Here is a 20,034-nt window from a genome sequence, read left to right on the forward strand (position 1 = left end):
ATCGTTCCCAACTCCTGTTGGTCCCTTTTGTTCCCTTAGACATTTTCAAGTCCACTTTTATGTCATTTATACAGATATGCTTTTATGTATTTGTACAAAGTCCAAGACTCAACTAAAAATGATATTTGCCTTTTAAAAACTGGCTTAATTAGATAAACATGATTATCTCTGGTTGCATCCACTTTCTTGGAAATAATGTTCTTTGTTCTTCTTCACGGCTGAAAAGCGATTCCCTTGCTTATATATGCAGTGTTTTCTTTATGCATTCATCTCTGTGGCTGAACACCTGGGCTGGTTCCATAACGTAGCTACTGTGATTGGTGACACAAGAGACAGTAAATATGCATTTATCTCTGTGACCTGGTGACTTGAAGTCCTTTGGGAAAACATCCAGGAGGGGTATAGTAGGGTCACATGGCAGCTATATTTTCAATTTTTTTTTAATAAAGAGGCAAGTTTACATTCCCAGTGGTAGTCTATAAGATAAGGATTTGCTTTGGCCCATATGCTCACCAGCAGGTTTTCTTAATGTCTGCTTGGCCTAAAATTTAACTAAACAGCCTGCAGAAGAAGGTTGGCAAAGTCTATTAGCTACTTACTCTTACATGTTCAGAGCATTCTTGGGAGCCCTACTCATAAATAACTGCATTCACTGTCCACAGGAGAGGAGGGTTAGCTGAAGTCCAAGTGCAGAAGAGCTGAAGAAGCTGGGGCGATTCTCTTAGGAGGAAAAATCGAGGAGACAGAATAGCTCACTGGAAGGAGGACACACAGTAGAATGAGGGCCATGGGCGGAAGCTGCATGGGGTTCAAGTTCAACATTGCAAGTTCAACATTTTTTGTACCCGTGGGTTGACAGATGTCAGCTACTGTGAGTGAGCATAGACTCAAAGGCTAATCTGGGACACTAGGATGCTAAAAAGGGGAGTGAAGAAAGATGGGTGGAGCCTGCTGTCTCTGATGAAATAGATTCTTAATCCCTCTGATTCTATCCCTGCCAGAGGGGCTTTCCTCCGGTATGGTGTATGCCTGGACTTAAATAGCTAGAATTTCTAGATTCTGAAGCCTAAGGGAACAACATTCCAGACATCTCTCATCCCAGCTGTCATAAGATGTGAAGTATTATTCCTCCAAGCATGAAAGCTTACCTTAGCCTCCAATAGGAGAAAAGTCTGTGGTTCTGAAAGGGGATGGAATAGAAATCTTCGCAAGGTTAAACTAACTTCTGACCTTCTTTAGAGGAAGCCCCAAAGTTAGCACAGTGTGATGATGGTTTGTATATGCTTGAGCCAGGGAGTGGCCCTATTAAGAGATGTGGCCTTGTTGGAGTAGGTGTGTCACTGTGAGAGTGGGCTTTAATACCCTAGTCCTAGCTTCCTGAAAGTCAGTATTCTGCTATCAGCCTTCAGATGAAGATGTAGAACTCTCAGCTCCTCTACCATGCCTGCCTGGATGCTGCCATGTTCTTGCCTTGATGATACTAGACCAAACCTCTAGACCTGCAAGCCAGCCCCAATTAAATGCTGTCCTTTATAAGACTTGCCTTGGTCATGGTGTCTGTTCACAGCAGTAAAATTCTGACTAATACACACAGGAAAAGGAAGCTGGAAATATTCTTGGAGCAGCTCACAACCTGAGAGGCATGGTAGTTCCACTGTGTATGTACTTATCTTATACTCATGGATTCTGCAACAATGAATTCAACCACTCATAGGTAGAGAATAACTTTTGGAAAATACACCTGTATTGCATGTGTACAAAAATCTTTCTTGTGACTACTAGTGTAATCATCCATCCATTAATAAATGGTATTCAAGGTGAGTTGTGCCTCTATTTGAATCCAATTAATTATTTCAGGCATTCATTTAGAAAATGCTACATTGCCCTGCAGGGTTGTCTGGTTCCCAAAGAGTGATTCACTAAGAGGCAGATCCATGACATGGGCAGTCATGGCTTCAAAATATTAGACCCTGGAGCTACTGAGATGGCTCACCAGGTCTTAACCTGTCTGTCACTAAGCCTATTGACAAGTTTGGTCATCAGAACTCAAATTGTGTCCTGGGTTTTCTGGATGTGTTAGATTGGGAGCTTTTTGCTTTTGGCATTTTCTTTGACTGTTGTGTCAATGTTTTCTATGGTATCTTCTGCACCTGAGATTCTCTCTTGTGTCTCTTGTATTGTATCTTCTATGTCTTGTATTGGTGATGCTTGCATCTATGACTCCTTATCCCTTTCCTAGGTTTTCAGTCTCCAGGGTTGTCTCCCTTTGTGATTTCTTTTATTTTCTCCCTTTATTGTTTCTATTTCCATTTTTAGATCCTTGATGGTTTTGTTCAATTCCTTCACCTGTTTGGTTGTGTTTTACTGTAATTCTTTAAGGGATTTTTGTGTTTCCTCTTTAAGGACTTCTACCTCTTTACCTGTGTTCTCCTGTACTTTTTTAAGGGAGTTATTTGTGTCCTTCTTAAAGTCCTCTAACATGAGAAGTGATTTTAGATCCAAATCTTGCTTTTCCAGTGTGATGATGTATCCAGGACTTGCTATGGTGGGAGAACTAGGGTCTGATGATGCTGAGTAATCTTGGTTTCTGTTACTTATGTTCTTACGTTTGCCTCTTGCCATCTGGTTATCTCTAGAGCTTCCTGCCCTCAATGTCTCTGACTGGAGTCTGTCCTTCCTGTGATACTGGTTGTGTCAGAACTCCTCAGAGTCCAGCTGTCTCTGTGACACTGTAATTCTGGAATCCTGTCATCCTGAGATCCTGGGTGTTTCAGAGCTCCTAGGAGTCAAGCTGCCTCTAGGATTCTGAAATCCTGGTGTGACCAAGCTCCTGAGATCCTGTGATCCTGGGCGTGTTAGAGCACCTGTGATGCTGAGTGATGTGGGACTGGGTGCAGAGCTATTGCCCAAGATCTGCTCAGGGCACCAGCTCAGACCAGAAGGAACTGGCTGGGTGGGAGTTCCTGCAGCCTTGTGTCACATTGGTCCCAGTTACTCCCGGTGTTGGGGCAGATGTTCTGGCCTTCTCACCTATGATCCTAGGCAGGTTTAGAGTGCCTGGGAGTCAAGCTTCCTCTGGGTGTTGTGGGACTGAGTACAGAGCTAGCACCCAAGGTCTCTATCACCAGGATTTACATGATAGAAGGAGAGAAGTGACTCCTGAGATTATCCTCTGACCTCCACAAATATGCCTATGTCAAAAAAAAAATACAAAAAAAGAAAAAACAAACAAACAAACAAAACCCAAAAATTTAACTGTTGGACATTTCTTTTTTTTAATATTTTTTATTACATATTTTCCTCAATTACATTTCCAATGCTATCCCAAAAGTCCCCCATACCCTCCCCCCCATTTCCCTACCCACCCATTCCCATTTTTTTGGCCCTGGCGTTCCCCTGTACTGGGGCATATACAGTTTGCATGTCCAATGGGCCTCTCTTTCCAGTGATGGCCGACTAGGCCATCTTTTGATACATATGCAGCTAGAGTCAAGAACTCCGGGGTACTGGTTAGTTCATAATGTTGTTCCACCTATAGGGTTGCAGATCCCTTTAGCTCCTTGGGTACTTTCTCTAGCTCCTCCATTGGGAGCCCTGTGATCCATCCAATAGCTGACTGTGAGCATCCACTTCTGTGTTTGCTAGGCCCCGGCATAGTCTCACAAGAGACAGCTACATCTGGGTCCTTTCGATAAAATCTTGCTAGTGTATGCAATGGTGTAGAGGAGAAAGTGGGGAAAAGCCTTGAAGATATGGGCACAGGGGAAAAATTCCTGAATAGAACAGCAATGGCTTGTGCTGTAAGATCAAGAATTGACAAATGGGACCTCATGAAACTCCAAAGCTTCTGCAAGGCAAAAGACATCATCAATAAGACAAAAAGACCACCAACAAATTGGGAAAGGATCTTTACCTATTCTAAATCAGATAGGGGACGAATATCCAGTATATATAAAGAACTCAAGAAGTGGACTCCAGAAAATCAAATAACCCCATTAAAAATGGGGCTCAGAGCTAAACAAAGAATTCTCACCTGAGGAATACCGAATGGCTGAGAAGCACCTGAAAAAATGTTCAACATCCTTAATCATCAGGGAAATGCAAATCAAAACAACCCTGAGATTTCACCTCACACCAGTCAGAATGGCTAAGATCAAAAATTCAGGTGACAGCAGATGCTGGCGAGGATGTGGAGAAAGAGGAACACTCCTCCATTGTTGGTGGGATTGCAGGTTTGTACAACCACTATGGAAATCAGTCTGGCGATTCCTCAGAAAATTGTACATAGTACTACTGGAGGATCCAGCAATACCTCTCCTGGGCATATATCCAGAAGACGTGCCAACCGGTAAGAAGGACACATGCTCCACTATGTTCATAGCAGCCTTATTTATAATAGCCAGAAGCTGGAAAGAACCCAGATGCCCCTCAACAGAGGAATGGTACAGAAAATGTGGTACATCTACACAATGGAGTACTACTCAGCTATTAAAAAGAATGAATTTATGAAATTCCTAGCCAAATGGATGGACCTGGAGGGCATCATCCTGAGTGAGGTAACACATTCACAAAGGAACTCACACAATATGTACTCACTGATAAATGGATATTAGCCCAAAACCTAGAATACCCAAGATATAAGATACAATTTGCTAAACACATGAAACTCAAGAAGAATGAAGACTGAAGTGTGGACACTATGCCCCTCCTTAGAATTGGGAACAAAACACCCATGGAAGGAGTTACAGAGACAAAGTTTGGAGCTGAGACAAAGGATGGACCATCTAGAGACTGCCATATCCAGGGATCCACCCCATAATCAGCTTCCAAACGCTGACACCATTGCATACACTGTTGGACATTTCCTGAAACTCTCCGTGTATTTTCTTTCCTTAAGCTCATCCCTTCTATTTTGTATACAGAGATCAATTCACTTGACTATTAGCTAAAAACACCACCAACAAAGTTGTTCAAAGCTCAACTTTTAGTCAGATGTCATGGTGCACACCTTTAGTCTCAGCACTTGGGAAGCAGAGACAGATAGATCTCTGAGTTTGAAGTCAGCCTGGCCTACAGAGCGAGTTCCGGGATAGCCAGGGCTACATGGGGAAACCCTGTTGTCTTAGTCAGGGTTTCTATTCCTGCACAAACATCATGACCAAGAAGCAAGTTGGAGAGGAAAGGGTTTATTCAGTTTACACTTCCACGTTGCTGTTCATCACCAAGGAAGTTCAGAACTGGAACTCAAGCAGGTCAGAAAGCAGGAGCTGATGCAGAGGCCATGGAGGGATGTTCTTTACTGGTTTGTTTCCCCTGGCTTGCTCAGCCTGCTCTCTTATAAAACCAAGACTACCAGCCCAGAGATGGCCCCACCCACAAGGGGCCTTTCCCCCTTGATCACTAATTAAGAAAATGCCTTACAGTTGGATCTCATGGAGGCATTTCCTCAACTGAAGCTCCTTTCTCTGTGGTAACTCCAGCTGTGTCAAGTTGACATAAAATTAGCCAGTACAATTAACCCTTTGTCAACTTGACACACAAATACATCACTAGTAAGCCTCAACTCTTAGTTCTTATTCATCCCCAAGATCTAAACAACTTTAAAAGTCCCACAGTCTTCACATATTAAAAATTCAATCCTTTTAAAATATCCAATACCTTTTAAAATCCAAAGTCTTTTTACAATTAAAAGTCTCTTAACTGTGGGATCCATTATAATATTTTCTTCCTTCAAGAGGGAAAAATATCAGGGCACAGTCACAATCAAAAGCAAAAATTAAACTCCAACTGTCCAATGTCTGGGATCCAAGTCATGATCTTCTGGGCTCCTCCAAGGACTTGGGTCACTTCTCCAGCCATGTCCTTTGTAGCACACAACTTGTCTCCTAGGCCCCAGCTGCTTGTACTCCACTGCTGCTGCTGCTGCTGTTCTTGGTGGTCATCTCATGGTCCTGGCATCAGTGAAACACTGCTGTCTTTCACTGTAATTTGGCTTCAACAATAGCCTCTCATAGGCTCTCTTAATGGTGCAAAGCCTCACTCCTTTGCATGACCCCTTCAGTCCTGGGCCATCAATTGCAACTGAGGCTGCACCTTCACCAATGGCCTTCCATGGTCTCTCACAGTGCCGAGCCTCAGCAGCTCTGTGTGACCCCGTCATGCCTTCAAAACCAATACCACCTGGGTAACTCTTACACATTACCAAGTCCAGCCACAGCACAAGGTACAACCTTGGCTCTGGTATCTTGTTAATCACAGCTGACTCTTCAGGCCCAGCTAACCAGAACCACAGAATCTTTACAATCCAAAATAGCAATGGCCCCGAAAAGAGTCTTTAATTTTCCCTCTGATATTTCACAAGCCAGGCCTCAATTTTCTGCACTCTTCTCAACATTATCCTCCAAGCTCTTACACAACATCTCACAGAGCTCTTAACACTGAATGGATCTTCTGGCCCAAAGTTCCAAAGTCCTTCCACAGTCCTCTCCAAAACATGGTCAGGTCGCCACAGGAATACCCCACTCTGCTGGTACCAATTTGTCTTAGGAAAGAAGCTTAACATTTTTTTAACTCTTCTCTCTTAACAAACCACTTCCCCCGCTGTGATGAAATGACACCATCATGCTGGAAGTGACAGGTGGACGCTGTCTGGGTTGAAATGTGTCCCCACTAAACAATATGCTGAAATTCCAAACCCCAGTATCTCAGAAGCTGACTTTACATGAAGACAGCATCTTTGCAGAGATAGTCAAGTTAAAATTAAGTCATGGTGGCTCACTCCCTCAATCCCAGCACTGAGGAGGCGAAGGCAGGCAGATCTCTGTGAGTTCCAGGCCAACTGATATACATAGTGGGTCTAAGGACAGTCAAGGCTGTATAAAGAGACTGTCTCAACAGCAAAGCAAAACAAAACAAAATAAAGTCTTAGAGTAGACTTTAATCCAATAAGATAAGTGGATTAATAAGAAAGAGAGATTTAGACATAAAGCATAAAGATAGACATGCTGGAGGAGGAGGAGGAGGAGATAAACTAATATATACAGGGTGAGGTAGTTATCTATAAGACACAGAGGAAAGCCTGAACAGATACTTCCACACAGCTTCTAAGGAACCAATGTTACCACCATCTTGATTTCTGACTTAATCTTCAGAAGTATGACAATAAATTTCTGTTATTTAAGCCACTAATGGAATAAAAATATCCTTATCTTCTTGTCTCTTTCTCAATAATTTCTTTTTAAAAAAAATCCTTGTGAGAGTCTAGAGAGATGATGCAGGAGTTAAAAACACACTCTGCTCTTGAAAAAGACCCAAGTTCAGTTCCCGAATGCATCAGGTATCTCACAACCACCTATAACTCCAATTCCAGAGAATCTAATGCTGTCTTCTGGACTCCATGGGTGCCCACACAGACATGTGCACATATATATACATATAAGTTAAAAGTAGTAAACATCTGTGTACTGGCTAGTTTTGTGTCAACTTGACACAGGCTGGGGTTATCACAGAGAAAGGAGCTTCAGTTGGGGAAATGCCTCTACAAGATCCAGCTGCAAGGCATTTTCTCAATTAGTAAACAAGGTGGGAGGTCCCCTTGTGGGTGGGACCATCTCTGGGCTGGTAGTCTTGGGTTCTATAAGAGAGCAGGCTGAGCAAGCCAGGGGAAGCAAGCCAGTAAAGAACATCCCTCCATGGCCTCTGCATCCGCTCCTGCTTCCTGTCCTGCTTGAGTTCCAGTCCCGACTTCCTTTGGTGATGAACAGCAGTATGAAAGTATAAGCTGAATAAACCCTTTCCTCTCCAACTTGCCTCTTGGTCATGATGTTTTGTCCAGGAATAGAAACCCTGACTAAGACAATCTGTCTCTTTAAAAAAAAAAATCTTGATAAGGAATCTGTGTGAGGACACTTCACATCGGGTCATGAAGAAAGATGCTGCAGTGAAACACCCTTAGTGGAAACAGCTCTGCCCTTCCCATTGGCTTGAACATTAGCTGGAAAGTGAAGACTAGGAAAGCAACTACCTCAGTCTTAGAAACTGAGCAGCAGCATGTGTGAAATCTTAGCATACAGCTAAGGAATGCCAGGTATTCTTCATGTGGTAGACACATTGTGAAATAAACTTAGGTTCATGGCAGAACCCGTCTCAATAGACTTGGATAGGCTGGCCAAAGACAAGAACAGGAGATATATTTTGACTTCTGTTCTTCTCGGTTTTGTATATGTGGCTCAAAGAGCCAACAAAATGATGAGAAAAGGTTCAAGGTCTGTGAGCTATAGCATCAACTAACATCACTTTCTCAGTATCTCCTCAGCAGTGTGAGACTAGCAACAGGGAAGAAGAGTTGGAGGTTGGAGGACTAGCCACAAAGGGATGCTAAGACCAAGGGTTGCAGGACAGCAAGGCCCCTGAATCTCTCACTCACCTCAAAGTTTCAAAGATATTTGTACCATGTAATTTCAAAGAAAGGGGAACAGTGTACCGGAAAGGTGGGGAAACTAGAAACGCATTCTTTGTTAGATTAAGGACAGAGTTAGACTTGGGCGGGAAGAGATGGGTTTCTTCTATTTGGGGGAAAGACAGGAGTGTTCTATTGCACAGTAAGGAAACTGACCTCAGAGAGTGACCAGAATAGAGAAGTAAGCCTAGCACCTGCTCCCTGAACAGTTGCAGAAACAAGACGATGGTGATGATGACGGTTGTGACGATAATGATGATAGCCGATACCCAACGTTGAACAACTGTTATGTAACAAGGTTCTATACGGTATAGTTAGTGATTGTCAATTAAAATGTGTTAATTGCATGCATGGTTATCGCATTTGATCTTTATACAACAACCTTGCAAAATTCCTATAAAGAAAAGCAGAGCCAGGTGGGTTTCACAACTTGCCCTACAACTTACAGCCAAGGTAGCAATTGGGATGCCGGCCTCCCCTGCCAACACTCTCCCAGAAGCCACTCCAGCCTGTCATATGAGGTGAGAAGCTTCATCTTCCACCACTGAAGTCAATTCACAGAGGGTTTGAATTCTAAATACTGTCATTGTCACAAGTAATGGCCGCAACGATCTTGTTGAAGGAACAGGTTCTCATACAAAACCTCCAGCGGCTTTTGGGCTGACGCTGATCGCTGCTGTGGTCCCATGAACTGTGCTGATTTCCTCAGGTAATGATTCAGCAAAATTGACCTCTTGTACTTTGCTAGCTTCATGTAATGAAAGTGGAAACCACAGGAAACGCTGTGGGCTGGGTGCTGGTTTGGGATTTGTTTGTGAGCTCTGTCCCTTCTCCCTCCCCCTCCCTTCCTCCCTCCCCCTCCCTCTTCTCCTTCCCCCTCCCCCTTCTACCTCCCCCTTCTCCTTCTCTCTCCTCTTCCCCTCTCCCTTCTCCCTTCCCCCCCCCCCACCACCTCTTTTTTAGACAAAGTTTTATTCTGTAGCCCAAAATTCTAACAGGGCTACTTTTTGTCTTAGCCAACGGCCATATCTAGTTTACTGTCAGATCCTGAACTTGAATTTTCACCCTCAAGGTGAACAATGTAACAAAGGTATCACAATGAGGGGTGGGGGGAGAACAAACTGGGGACATCCTGTTCCTTTGTTAAGTAACAAAATAGCCTCATGACAGCAAGAAAAACTTTGTGAAAATGACTGCAAGTCATACCAGGTAGCTCAAACCTGTAATCTCAATATTTGGGAAGTTGAGGCAGGAAGATAGCTGTAAGCTCAAGGCTATACAGTGAGTTCCAGAGCAACTTGGGCTAAAGTAAAGCCATGACTCCTAAAATAAGGAGGAGGGACAGCGGGACAGCGGGACAGCGGGACAGCGGGACAGCGGGACAGCGGGACAGCGGGACAGCGGGACAGCGGGACAGCGGGACAGCTCAGTGGTTAAAAGTGCTTGCTGCCCCTTACAAAGAGCACTGATCAACTCCCAACACCCACACTGGGCAGCTCCCAGGATGCCTGTAGCTTCAGCTCCAGGCAGTGTGATGCCTCAGGCCTCCAGTACAGACACTGGCACACATGTGCAAATACCTCACTACACACACTTACATTAAAACAGTCTTTAAAAAAAAGTTATGGGGAGAAAGGAAGGAAAAGTGAGAGGAGGGGAAGGAAAAAGAAAAACAGCTGCAGGATCTGACCCAGGACTTCTGAAGCAGCCATCTTCAGAGAAACCCAGGCAAGGAACAAGCAGAGGTGGCTCTTTGCAGAACGAAAGATCTCTACAGCTCGAGTATCTACATGGCTAAAGGCACAGCTGCATTTCTGTTTCATCAGGATGTAAAGTAAGATCACCTGTACTTCTGGAAAATACCAAGGAAGCTTACACAAGCCTCCGTATGAACCCAAAATAAGTTAGAAAATATGAGCCGATGGTAGAGAAAAGCATTGTCACTGGACGCTCTTTATGTGGGCATGTGTTGTATACATGGCCTGACCTATCTTCTCAACAGGTTTATGAGTCAGTTGATTTACGTGTGTATGGAAGGGTATTTGCACGTGTGTGTCAGTGTCTGTGGCAAGGGCCAGAGGCCTTGCATCCCCCCGGAGCTGGAGTCACGGGCATCCTGTAAGCTGCCCAGTGTGGACACTGGGCATTAATCTGTGCTCTCTGTAAGAGCAGCAAGCACTTGAGGCCTCATTTTGCTGGTCATAAAACTAGATTAGGAGAAGACTGAGTGTTGTGCTCAAGCATACACACACACAGACACACACAAGTATATACACACACATGCGTACACACACATGCACATACATAGATACATACAGACAAGCAAACTAATTAATGAAAATGATTTAAGCTTCAAAGTTCGGTGGCACATTCCTATAATCCTAGCACTTGGAAGGGTGAGACAGGAGGATCCTAAGAATTTCAAGACCAGCCTGGGCTACGAACTGAGATGCTGTCCCAGAAGACAAATCATGAAACCAACTAGAACAGGAAACAACTGAAAAATTCTGACGGCATTTGGTGGCTATAAATAGCCTAGTCACAAACACAATCCATAGAAGGTGTTTCAAACTTAGATGAGGAAAGGCACGAGGGACAGGTGATTGAAACTAAGAGGTGTTTGACCTAGCTCTCATTCCCCCGGGGATGTTCCTACAGACCCTGACATACACTTATTCCAGTCACCATTCTGAAAGTTGCCCTCAAAAACTCTTTAAAGACACACCTCTGTCTAGTAGACATGGTGAGTGCTGAACTCTAGTCTCTGACTCTCATATCTAACTTCATTTGCTGATGAGCCTGGTCTCCTAAAGGCCCCTTAAGGAATTTCTGACATCAGCTTGGCTCCAAGGCAGTGAGGTCTGAGTGCAAGCCTCCAGCTTGCCTGCCAACCCACTCTTAAACCGGCCCCTCTTTCACCCCACAACTTCTCTTCAGTTCCCAGGCCCAGAGAATGAATGGAAACCAAGTGATCTTTCTCCCACATCTTTACTCACCTCTTAGCACTATCAAGCAGACACTGGGAGGTGCCTGGTATTTATTTTAAAAAAGAAAAGGATTTCCTCAGCAAGAGCTCTTCAGCTTTTGCTTAGGCTTAAACGCCAGGAAGTAGCTGTTCCCATAAGAACCATCCAGAAATGAATAAAGCCAACCTAGTACGTGTCCTGGGTAGTGCTGTAAGAGTGCAGTCAGTGAACAGTCCACAGTCACAGGGAAAACCAGAGATCAAACCAGCTGTTGTCAGTCCTTGTGATAACCCAGAATAGTCCAGAAGTTAGTCAGAGGCAAATATAATGCTTTAAGTGATCAAAAGATATAGATGTGTGTATGCATGTATGTATGTATGTATGCATGTGTGCATTATGATGTCCCTATCTGCCAAGTCCTGCCCACCTTGGGTCCCCAAAGCTCACTGCCCCACTTAAAGAGAGGAAGCACAAGGGACCAACTGGCCACTTGGGGAAGCTGTGCAAGATGAAATGCAGGGGACAGTGGAGTGTCCCCATGTGCAAAGCCGCTGCATGGTGCCCCTCAAAGTTGAGCTCTTGGCACCAACTTTCCAAATTATGGGATGAGTGTTAGTCATATAGGTCTGGCATTAACATGCAAATAAGAATGCCCAAGTCCTCCACTTCACGCTTTAGGGTCCTCTTTTAAAATCCAGTCGCTAGCTATGGCTATAAAAGAGAGGGTAAAAAAATAGCGGGACCTTTGCATGCTTTTTCTCATTGAATTCTCTATCCTAAAGCCAAGGCACTTCTTAGACCAGAGAGAGGCAGGGAGAGGGAAGGCGGAGACTGTGAAAGCTTAAAGACATTTCACCTATTCTCACACAAAAGCTTTGCCTTGCATAAAGAGCTGCTACTCCATTCTGTCAATCAAATGTAATAGCTCTGTTTTCATTGCAACCACGGTATAAGAAAAGCCAAAGTCTGCTACAAAGCCCCCCTTCGTGTATTCAGGGACATCACAGGGAGGCTTAACCCGGTCATGTCTGTAAACTCACCAGGCTGCTAACTGTGTCTCTCTTCTTCTCTGTCTCTCCCGCCTACCTCTCTCCGGCCTGAATAATCGCTTTGACTTCCATACCCCTGGCTCCCTGGAGAGGGCCTGTGGGGAGGCACCACAGAGGCAAGCACGTCTCCATAAAGAGATGTGACAAATCGTTTGAGTAATGTGTTAGCAGAACAAAAGAACAAAAACCAAGCTTGCATCCTTAGCCGTGCTTCTCTGAGACAGGATGGGGGTGGCAAGGCCTCCCCACTCCTGTAACTGTGAGGGAGGGCAAGGGCAAACACAGAGCAGGCGCTGACTGGTCATCCCCATGCCAAAGGCAACATAACCTGCCGTACTGGTTAAAAACAAGCAAGCAACCACCACAAAAGCAAAACAGAAAACAAAAGCAAAACAAAACTGTAGTTTTGAGAGTACAGAACTAGGAAGAGATAGCTGGATGTCAAACAGAATATGACCACCTCATTCCACCACAAGAATTAAAAGAAAGGAAAGGAGGGGGAGGGGGAGGGAGAGAGGGAGAAAGCTGCCAACCTCCACCTCTGGCTATTAAAAAGTGACTAAATACCATGTTTCCAACCCATAATCTCTCTCCCAACAGCATCCTCCTGTTTTTAAAGCTGCCTTACCTGTGGATAAAGCACGGGTGCACACTTGGTTTTATGGACCCACCCACTGAGCTGGCTTAGGATCACCACCCCAGTATAGGCATACGGAAAAACCACCAGAAACTGTCCCCACCCCCATTCTCCTGAAGGGGCCACAAAGCCCAGGAAGGATTTCCTGAGCCTCCTCTGAAGGCAGCCAAAGGTGCAAAGGTCCTGTAGGCCTCGTGTGTGTCCCCTTCTGCTGTGTCCATCTGTCCTGCAGGTGTACACCAGCACTGACCACTTGTCATCAGAGCAAGCCCTGGAGTTCTCTCTCTCTCTCATGCTTCCTGTCTGTAGAGCGCTTGGTTGGGTGGAACTTCAATTGCTCTGGATGCTTTCTCTTGGTAGCCTGTCTCCTGCTATAGAAGTACCAACCATAAACATAGCAATGCGCGAAGACTAAACCCTTGAGGAGACAATACCTTCTTAGTGATAGTTTAGATTTTTTTTATCCTCTCCTATTGAGATGGGGACAATTTTAGAAATTATATCTTTTAAATACAGAAAATGACCTTTCCAGATACCCAAAATAACACCCAAAATAACAGAAGAGCAGGAGAGCATGGGCTGCTGCTACCTCCTGACCGAAAGGGTATCTGCGTTCTTTCTGCCCTTGGCCTCTCTTCTCTGTGTCCTCCAGCAGGTCAGCGAAGTCACGTTGGTGTTGGTGCCCCCTCTGAGCAGGGGACACAAACCACTATTGTCTTCTTTCAAGCAATATTTGCCAATGGGTCAATTGAGACCAATGACATTTGGAGAGAAAGAGAGAGAGAGAAAGAGAGAGAGAGAGAGAGAGAGAGAGAGAGAGAGAGAGAGAGAGACTGATCCTGCAATCCTGCTATTTTATGGCTTGTGAAAGGACTGTGATGTCCTAGAGAAACATCTTCCTGAGGGTGTCAGATGTTCTGGCTGTTGGATCACTGCCGCCATCCCTAAGTCACCAGTCTCCCTCCCTCCCTCCCTTCCTTTCTTCCTGTCTGTCTGTCTGTCTTTTTTCATCTAGTCCTTTGACAATAACTTCCAGCATTCTTTCTGGAGGCAGGGAGTGAGGTACGGAGGCAGTGAGGCAAGTGGCTCTGCCTTTAGAGTAAAGCTTTCAAATAAGTTTCCATAGCAAACAAGCAGAGCCAAGGCACTCACAGAAACACTTGTATTAGCCAGGCAATGGTGATGTACTCCTTTTATCCCAGTACTCAGGAGGCAGAGGCAGGCAAATCTCTGAATTCGAGGTCAGCCTGGTCTACAGATCTAGTTCCAGGACAACCAGGGCTACACAGAGAAACATGTCTTGGAAACAAACAAACAAACAAAACGATTTGAGAAACAGTTATATTTTATATAATCTGTTGGACTAGCCAAGAAGGTTGCATTTTGGTAGAGCAGACTACTGTCCTATTGGCAACAACAGGGTTGTGACTACCCGTTGACTGCTGCAGTCTCTCTGAACTCCTCCCCTGGGTGACCAGGTCAGCACTCCTGGCTGTTGATGATGATCTGGTCATTTTGATGATTCTTTGGCTCTGGCTTAGCTGCTCACTCTTCTCTGAAGGGTGGGAAGAGCCTTCCCAGCAGTATAGTAAATCACTAGTGTGGGCCTGCTATGGTCTGAGTATGGGGCCTCGGAGGCTTGGTCTCTATGGCGACACTGTTGGAAGGTAGTAGGGCCTACTTGGAGGTATTTGAGCCATTGGAGAAGGTACACAGGTCTTACCATTACCCTTGCAAAAGAAGTTGTTCTTTGCTGGTTAGGCTTGAATTTCCAAAGCTGTCAGTCAACCCTTTTTTTTTTTTTTTCTAAGTAGTCTATATCAAGGATTTCCTTATAGTCATGAAAGCTCACTAAAATTGTGTCTAAGAAGGAATTTTCTTGGGTTCCTCAACTAAAAAACTAAACAAAACTACAACATGATCTAGTTGTAGCACTCCTGGTTAGATACCCAAAGGAGCCTAAGCATATCTGGATACTCCAGAGACTCCACATTGTCCCAGGCCACGTTCGATCTAAGGGGCTGTCTCTGTGAATAGCCTTGTGGATCTAAGTAGAGATTTGCTAGCCCTATCCCAAAGCCAGGGAGAGGCACTATTAGGAGATGTGGCCTTGGAGGGAGTGTGTCACTGTGGGGATGGGCTTTGAAGCTCCAACCAGTGCAGAATGAGACAATCTTCTCCTGGCAGCCTTTAGATGAAGATGTAGAACTCTCAGCTCCTCCTGCACCATCCCTGCCTGGATGCTGCCATGTTCCCGCCTTGATGATAATGGATTGAACCTCTGGACCTGTAAGCCAGCCCCAATTAAATGTTGTTCTTATAAGAGTTGCCTTGGTCATGATGTCTGTTCCCTGAAATAAAACCATAGCTAACTCATAAGAGTCTTATCAAAGAAGGGGATCACTATATGGACAACTTTATGGTAAAATAAAACACTCAGAACAACACATTTCTTATTGGAATCTAAACAACAGGCCTATTTTACATCCACAAAGGGCAATGCTCACTGGTCAACGAGCTGCAGAAGCAAGCGATACCCTTTCAAAAGGGGCCAACTGGCCCACAAGATCTGAAAAGCAAGCCCAGTAAGTCAAAGCCAGCAGGACCTTTCTGTAACATGAGTCAGTTTTGTTCTCCCAGAACTCTGTTCTGCAATCAGATAGAACCGACCCAAGACACGCTTCCTCTACCACTGCCTGGTGCCAAGTAAGTGTCCTGTTCATCTGAGGAATTCTAATGCTACCTCGATCCATGGTAAGTCTGCATTCCCAGAAGACTGCTCACCATCGTCTTCCTCGACTTAGAGCATAGCTATATGTAAATCCTGGTCAGCAAGAGCACTCCAGTCCAGAAAAGGGACCCTTTTTCATCCCTCTCCTTTCCTCAAATGTCAGAGTCTATCCTTCCTCATCTCTGCCTCCTACTCCAGAGCAAAGCAGTAAATTCCAACCTTCCACCCTCAAGACAGACTTTAACAACTTAGCCCTGGAATCAACCTAACACGGAAGACAGAATAAGAGAGAGTACCAGAGAAGAGATGCAATCTTCCTCTGGTGTTAGTCTTTGGTCAAGCAATCTGACAAAGGTAAAGCCAGGTCTTTACAGTAGATTAATCTGCTGTTAAACACAATATAATCCTAACTAGGCAATTGTTCTGTTGTGGTCCAGTCCAGAAAACAAAGGATGCCATGCATCCTTAGATGGAAGTTAAAGACTCAGACTTGGTAGTTTCCCTCCGGATTCTTTTGCAATGCTAAGTGCCCTCCCAGCTGCAGAGGAGAGCCTCTCAATGAGCTTGCCCCAGTTAAGATGCTGCCCCACCCTGTGGGCATCATCACTGGCCAATATCTGATTGACCCGGAGAACCAAAGGCTTTGCTGTTTGAAACAGCTCAGGACATTCCTATCTCCAGTACACTCTGGCACTGGGGCCCTCTCCTGGAATACTCCTGAGGCTCTCCAGAATATTTACCATCGTAAAAATACAGATCTGAGCATCTTTCCTGCATACTGGGCCATGAGCAGTCTTTTCTCCCCTTACACATTACTGAGTAGGAAGGGGATTAAGTTAGCACTAAAATGGTTCCTTCCTATCACCTAGGATTTTGAAAAAAGTTCTCTTCCATGGAATCTCTCTACGGTGTTCTGTGTCACAGATTGCTCTAAAGTCCGGGGGTAGTCCCAGGGGGTGCAAGGACATCCCTGACTCCTTATCTCATCAGAGGACACTTTATAGTACCCAGAACTTACAAATATTTCCAATCAGATTCATAAAGGAAGCGGCTAACTTTGTAAGAGAAAAGGTGGAGTTAGGTAGCAGTCTGGGGGGTTCAAGGGTACATACAGGGCATACTCACTCAGCCAAAGTTCACTGGCTATAGGATAAATAATGCTTACCCAAGACTGGAGTCTGCCTCCACACTAAACAACGACAGAGTCATGGATTCCTCTGTCCAAAGCCTAGCACCATAATCTATGCAACTCTCTGTGCATGCAGGCGTGAGTGTGTGTGTGTGTGTGTGTGTGTGTGTGTGTGTGTGTGTGTGTGTGTTACAAATAAAGTCCCATTGCTCTTCATGGACTGAATTTGAGCCCTTTAAAGTGTGAGGAAACTGGCAAAACCCCTGTGCCAAAAAGGAGTTGCACAACTGAAGTGTCCCTCCCGGTATAATTTTTACAAATTGGCAAAGAAACAATCAAAAATTAGAAGCAATAAATACACAGTTATGCTCTTAGAGATGGACACTTTTGTTTTCTTTGTAGTAAAACTCTGCACATTGTCAGGGAGTGACCAGGGCTTCCCATTGTTGTTTTAAAGTTCATCCAGAAAAACTATATATTTGTAATAGGCTCCAGAGAAACTAAGTGTCTGAAACTAAGTGTCTTGTATAGCTGGGTCTGGAAACTGGAACTAGAATAACTTCATACATCCACTTCATTTTGGGGCTAGACACTGGGAACTGTGCAAAGGAGCTCTTCACCTTTTTCTGAAACAAGAATGTTCTTAGAAGCATCCAGAAAATGTACATTTCACCTGTGGTTCCATTCTCCACTCGGTGACATTTCAAATGCAAAGGACACCAGGACAATAAAACACCACCCTTTTCTCATCTCCATCTCATCTTCAGACGAGACGTGGGCATCCTTTCAAGGATCCGGTTAAAATCTGAAGCCTGGATTGTCTCCATAATAGTCTCCATTCAAACACACACTGAAGAATTGGTTTGACAGAGAGCAAATGTGGTAGTTTATATATGTTTGGCCCAGGGAATGGCACTATTAGGAGGTATAGCCTTATTGGAATAGGTGTGTCACTGTGGACATGGGCTTTGATACACTAGTCCTAGCTGCCTGGAAGTCAGTATTCTGATAGCAGCCTTCAGATGAAAATGTAGAACTCTCAGCTCCTCCTGCACCATGCCTGCCTGGATGCTGCCATGCTCCTGCCTCGATGATAATGGACTAAACCTCTGAACCTGTAAGCCAGCCCCAATTAAATGTTGTTCTTATAAGAGTTGCCTTGGTCATGATGTCTGTTCACAGCAGTAAAACCCTAACTAAGTCACCAACCAAGCACCGTTTCAAGCAACTTGTGACCAAGGCTCAAGAAGGAGTCAGAGACCCAAAAGCCATCTGATAAAATACACATTTATTAGAAATTTCCAGCAGCATCATTTCCAGTAGCTTTTTCTTTTCTAATCAAAGTAATTACAATCGGTACTCAAAATATGAGCAACAAAATATTTCGAGGACTTGAGAATAAAATAATCAGTAGTATATTTCATTCATCCACTCTCCCACCCTTCCATTCATTCGTTAACACACGTGCAATATTAGCACAGAGAAACCGGGAATGCTACTTGCTATAGAAAATGTACGCTCGTGCCATGGTTCCTGTGATAGAGAATTCAGCAACTGCTCAGAAGAGCCGGGACATACAGTACATCCTGACACAAACGTACAGCTTTAGGCAAAGACGTGAAAAAGGCTCAGTAAGAATGTTTTCCCTTTCTTTTCGTCGTCAACTGAGGAAATAAATAGTCAATACAATAACAGTTTGCACCCAGAGCCAAACACCCAGCTGAGGTTTCGATTAACTGGTATCTGTTTGGCACCCTACTTTATGAAGTAGGTTTGGTTTTAGTCAGTCAGCTCCAGAATTCCAGTCACTAAGGGAGGTGACACCTGAGATGCCAGGCAAGGGTTGATTTAAGGTCTGTCAAGCAAGAGCTCATTCAATGAAACAGAAACTCAGTGTGGGACGTGACATGGCAGATACAGATGTTGACTTGGCAATTAGGGTCACAGCTGGGGTTAGAAGACAGAGGCACGTGGAAGGGTCCAACTGAATCACTTTGTGTACCTTCTGTGTGGTCAGAAGCGTCTACAGTGTATGAAGCCAACACTGGCCCCTATTGGTACACTTACTAATCAGGTTGACACGTAATGTTGAATATTGATTATTGATTAAGTGCTGACATGTAAAAACGGACCCACAAATGAAGCTTAAAGGGCTTTCTTCCTAGATTGTTTCAAAGGAAACATGAGTACTATCTCTTCTCTAGAGAGACCCAAAGCCCTAAGCCAACTCCTTTCCTCACCAGATCATTTATTCTTCAGCTCAGCGACCCCACTCAGCAGGCACTCTCATTAGCAGAGGCAGAGATGTTATAATCCTTCTGAAATTTACACAAGTACAATATATTCACAGCATCACCTCCTGACAACATCAGTGCAAGATATACACAGTACCTCATGATAATTGTAAAAATAGGAAATGGCATCAGTAAAAAAGACACACGACACACCTTCAATTATAGGCAAACAGAGAAAAATATATTTTTTTATAAAGTATTGAATGTTAACTTCTTTTTCATTTGTCTGTAAAAAATATATGTGCAAAAGTGAGTGTCTAAATGTTCCCTAGAGAGTTGGCAAGGCTATACATCAGAGTCTTCCTTCACAAGGTTTGCGGTGTCTTTAAAGGTGTCTTCTGTGGCAGTGTAGCCTGGAGTCGAACTTCTTTTTGAAGCTTTAGCAGGAAGAGAAGGAGATGGAGGGGGAGCCACAGCCACAGCTTCCTTTTGCTCAGTGTCCATCTGCAACCACAACAAGACATGGATGACATGGCTTTATGTTCCCGGCATGATCATAAACAGTTCTGTATAAGGACTAACCTTGGTCAGTTTGTCCAGAATAACCTCAATGTGTGCCCAACCTAGCCAAACAATGAATGTCTGTACTTAGAACAGGGATTAAAAGTTACCTCTGCATAGATTGGATTTTCGAAGTTCGTTGTCTGCTTGGGTTTTCGTTTGAAGATATTCCATTTTGTGCCCTAAACAGAAAGAGGAGATGGACGGTTTTCAGTAATGGAGTTTTCTATTTTGTTTTCTTTATAGGTGTCTTTTCCTAGGTTTTTAAA

The 20,034-nt window shown here is 44.2% G+C and overlaps 1 protein-coding gene across 1 annotated transcript in view; it reads right to left on the bottom strand.

Moving 5' to 3' along the window:
- Positions 1-18,239: 18,239 nt before the first annotated feature.
- Positions 18,240-20,034, bottom strand: part of Lrp2 (low density lipoprotein receptor-related protein 2) — a 161,695-nt gene continuing 159,900 nt past the window's right edge. Inside the window, exons 78-79 of the mRNA NM_001081088.2 lie at positions 19,876-19,947; positions 18,240-19,708 (exon numbers count right to left, since the gene is read on the bottom strand). Of these exons, the coding sequence (NP_001074557.1) occupies positions 19,550-19,708; positions 19,876-19,947 (231 nt within the window). The 3' untranslated portion in view covers positions 18,240-19,549. The remainder of the gene's footprint in view (positions 19,709-19,875; positions 19,948-20,034) is intronic.

The sequence above is a fragment of the Mus musculus genome, chromosome 2, assembly GCF_000001635.26.
Source record: "Mus musculus strain C57BL/6J chromosome 2, GRCm38.p6 C57BL/6J".
NCBI classification, from domain to species: Eukaryota; Metazoa; Chordata; class Mammalia; order Rodentia; family Muridae; genus Mus; species Mus musculus.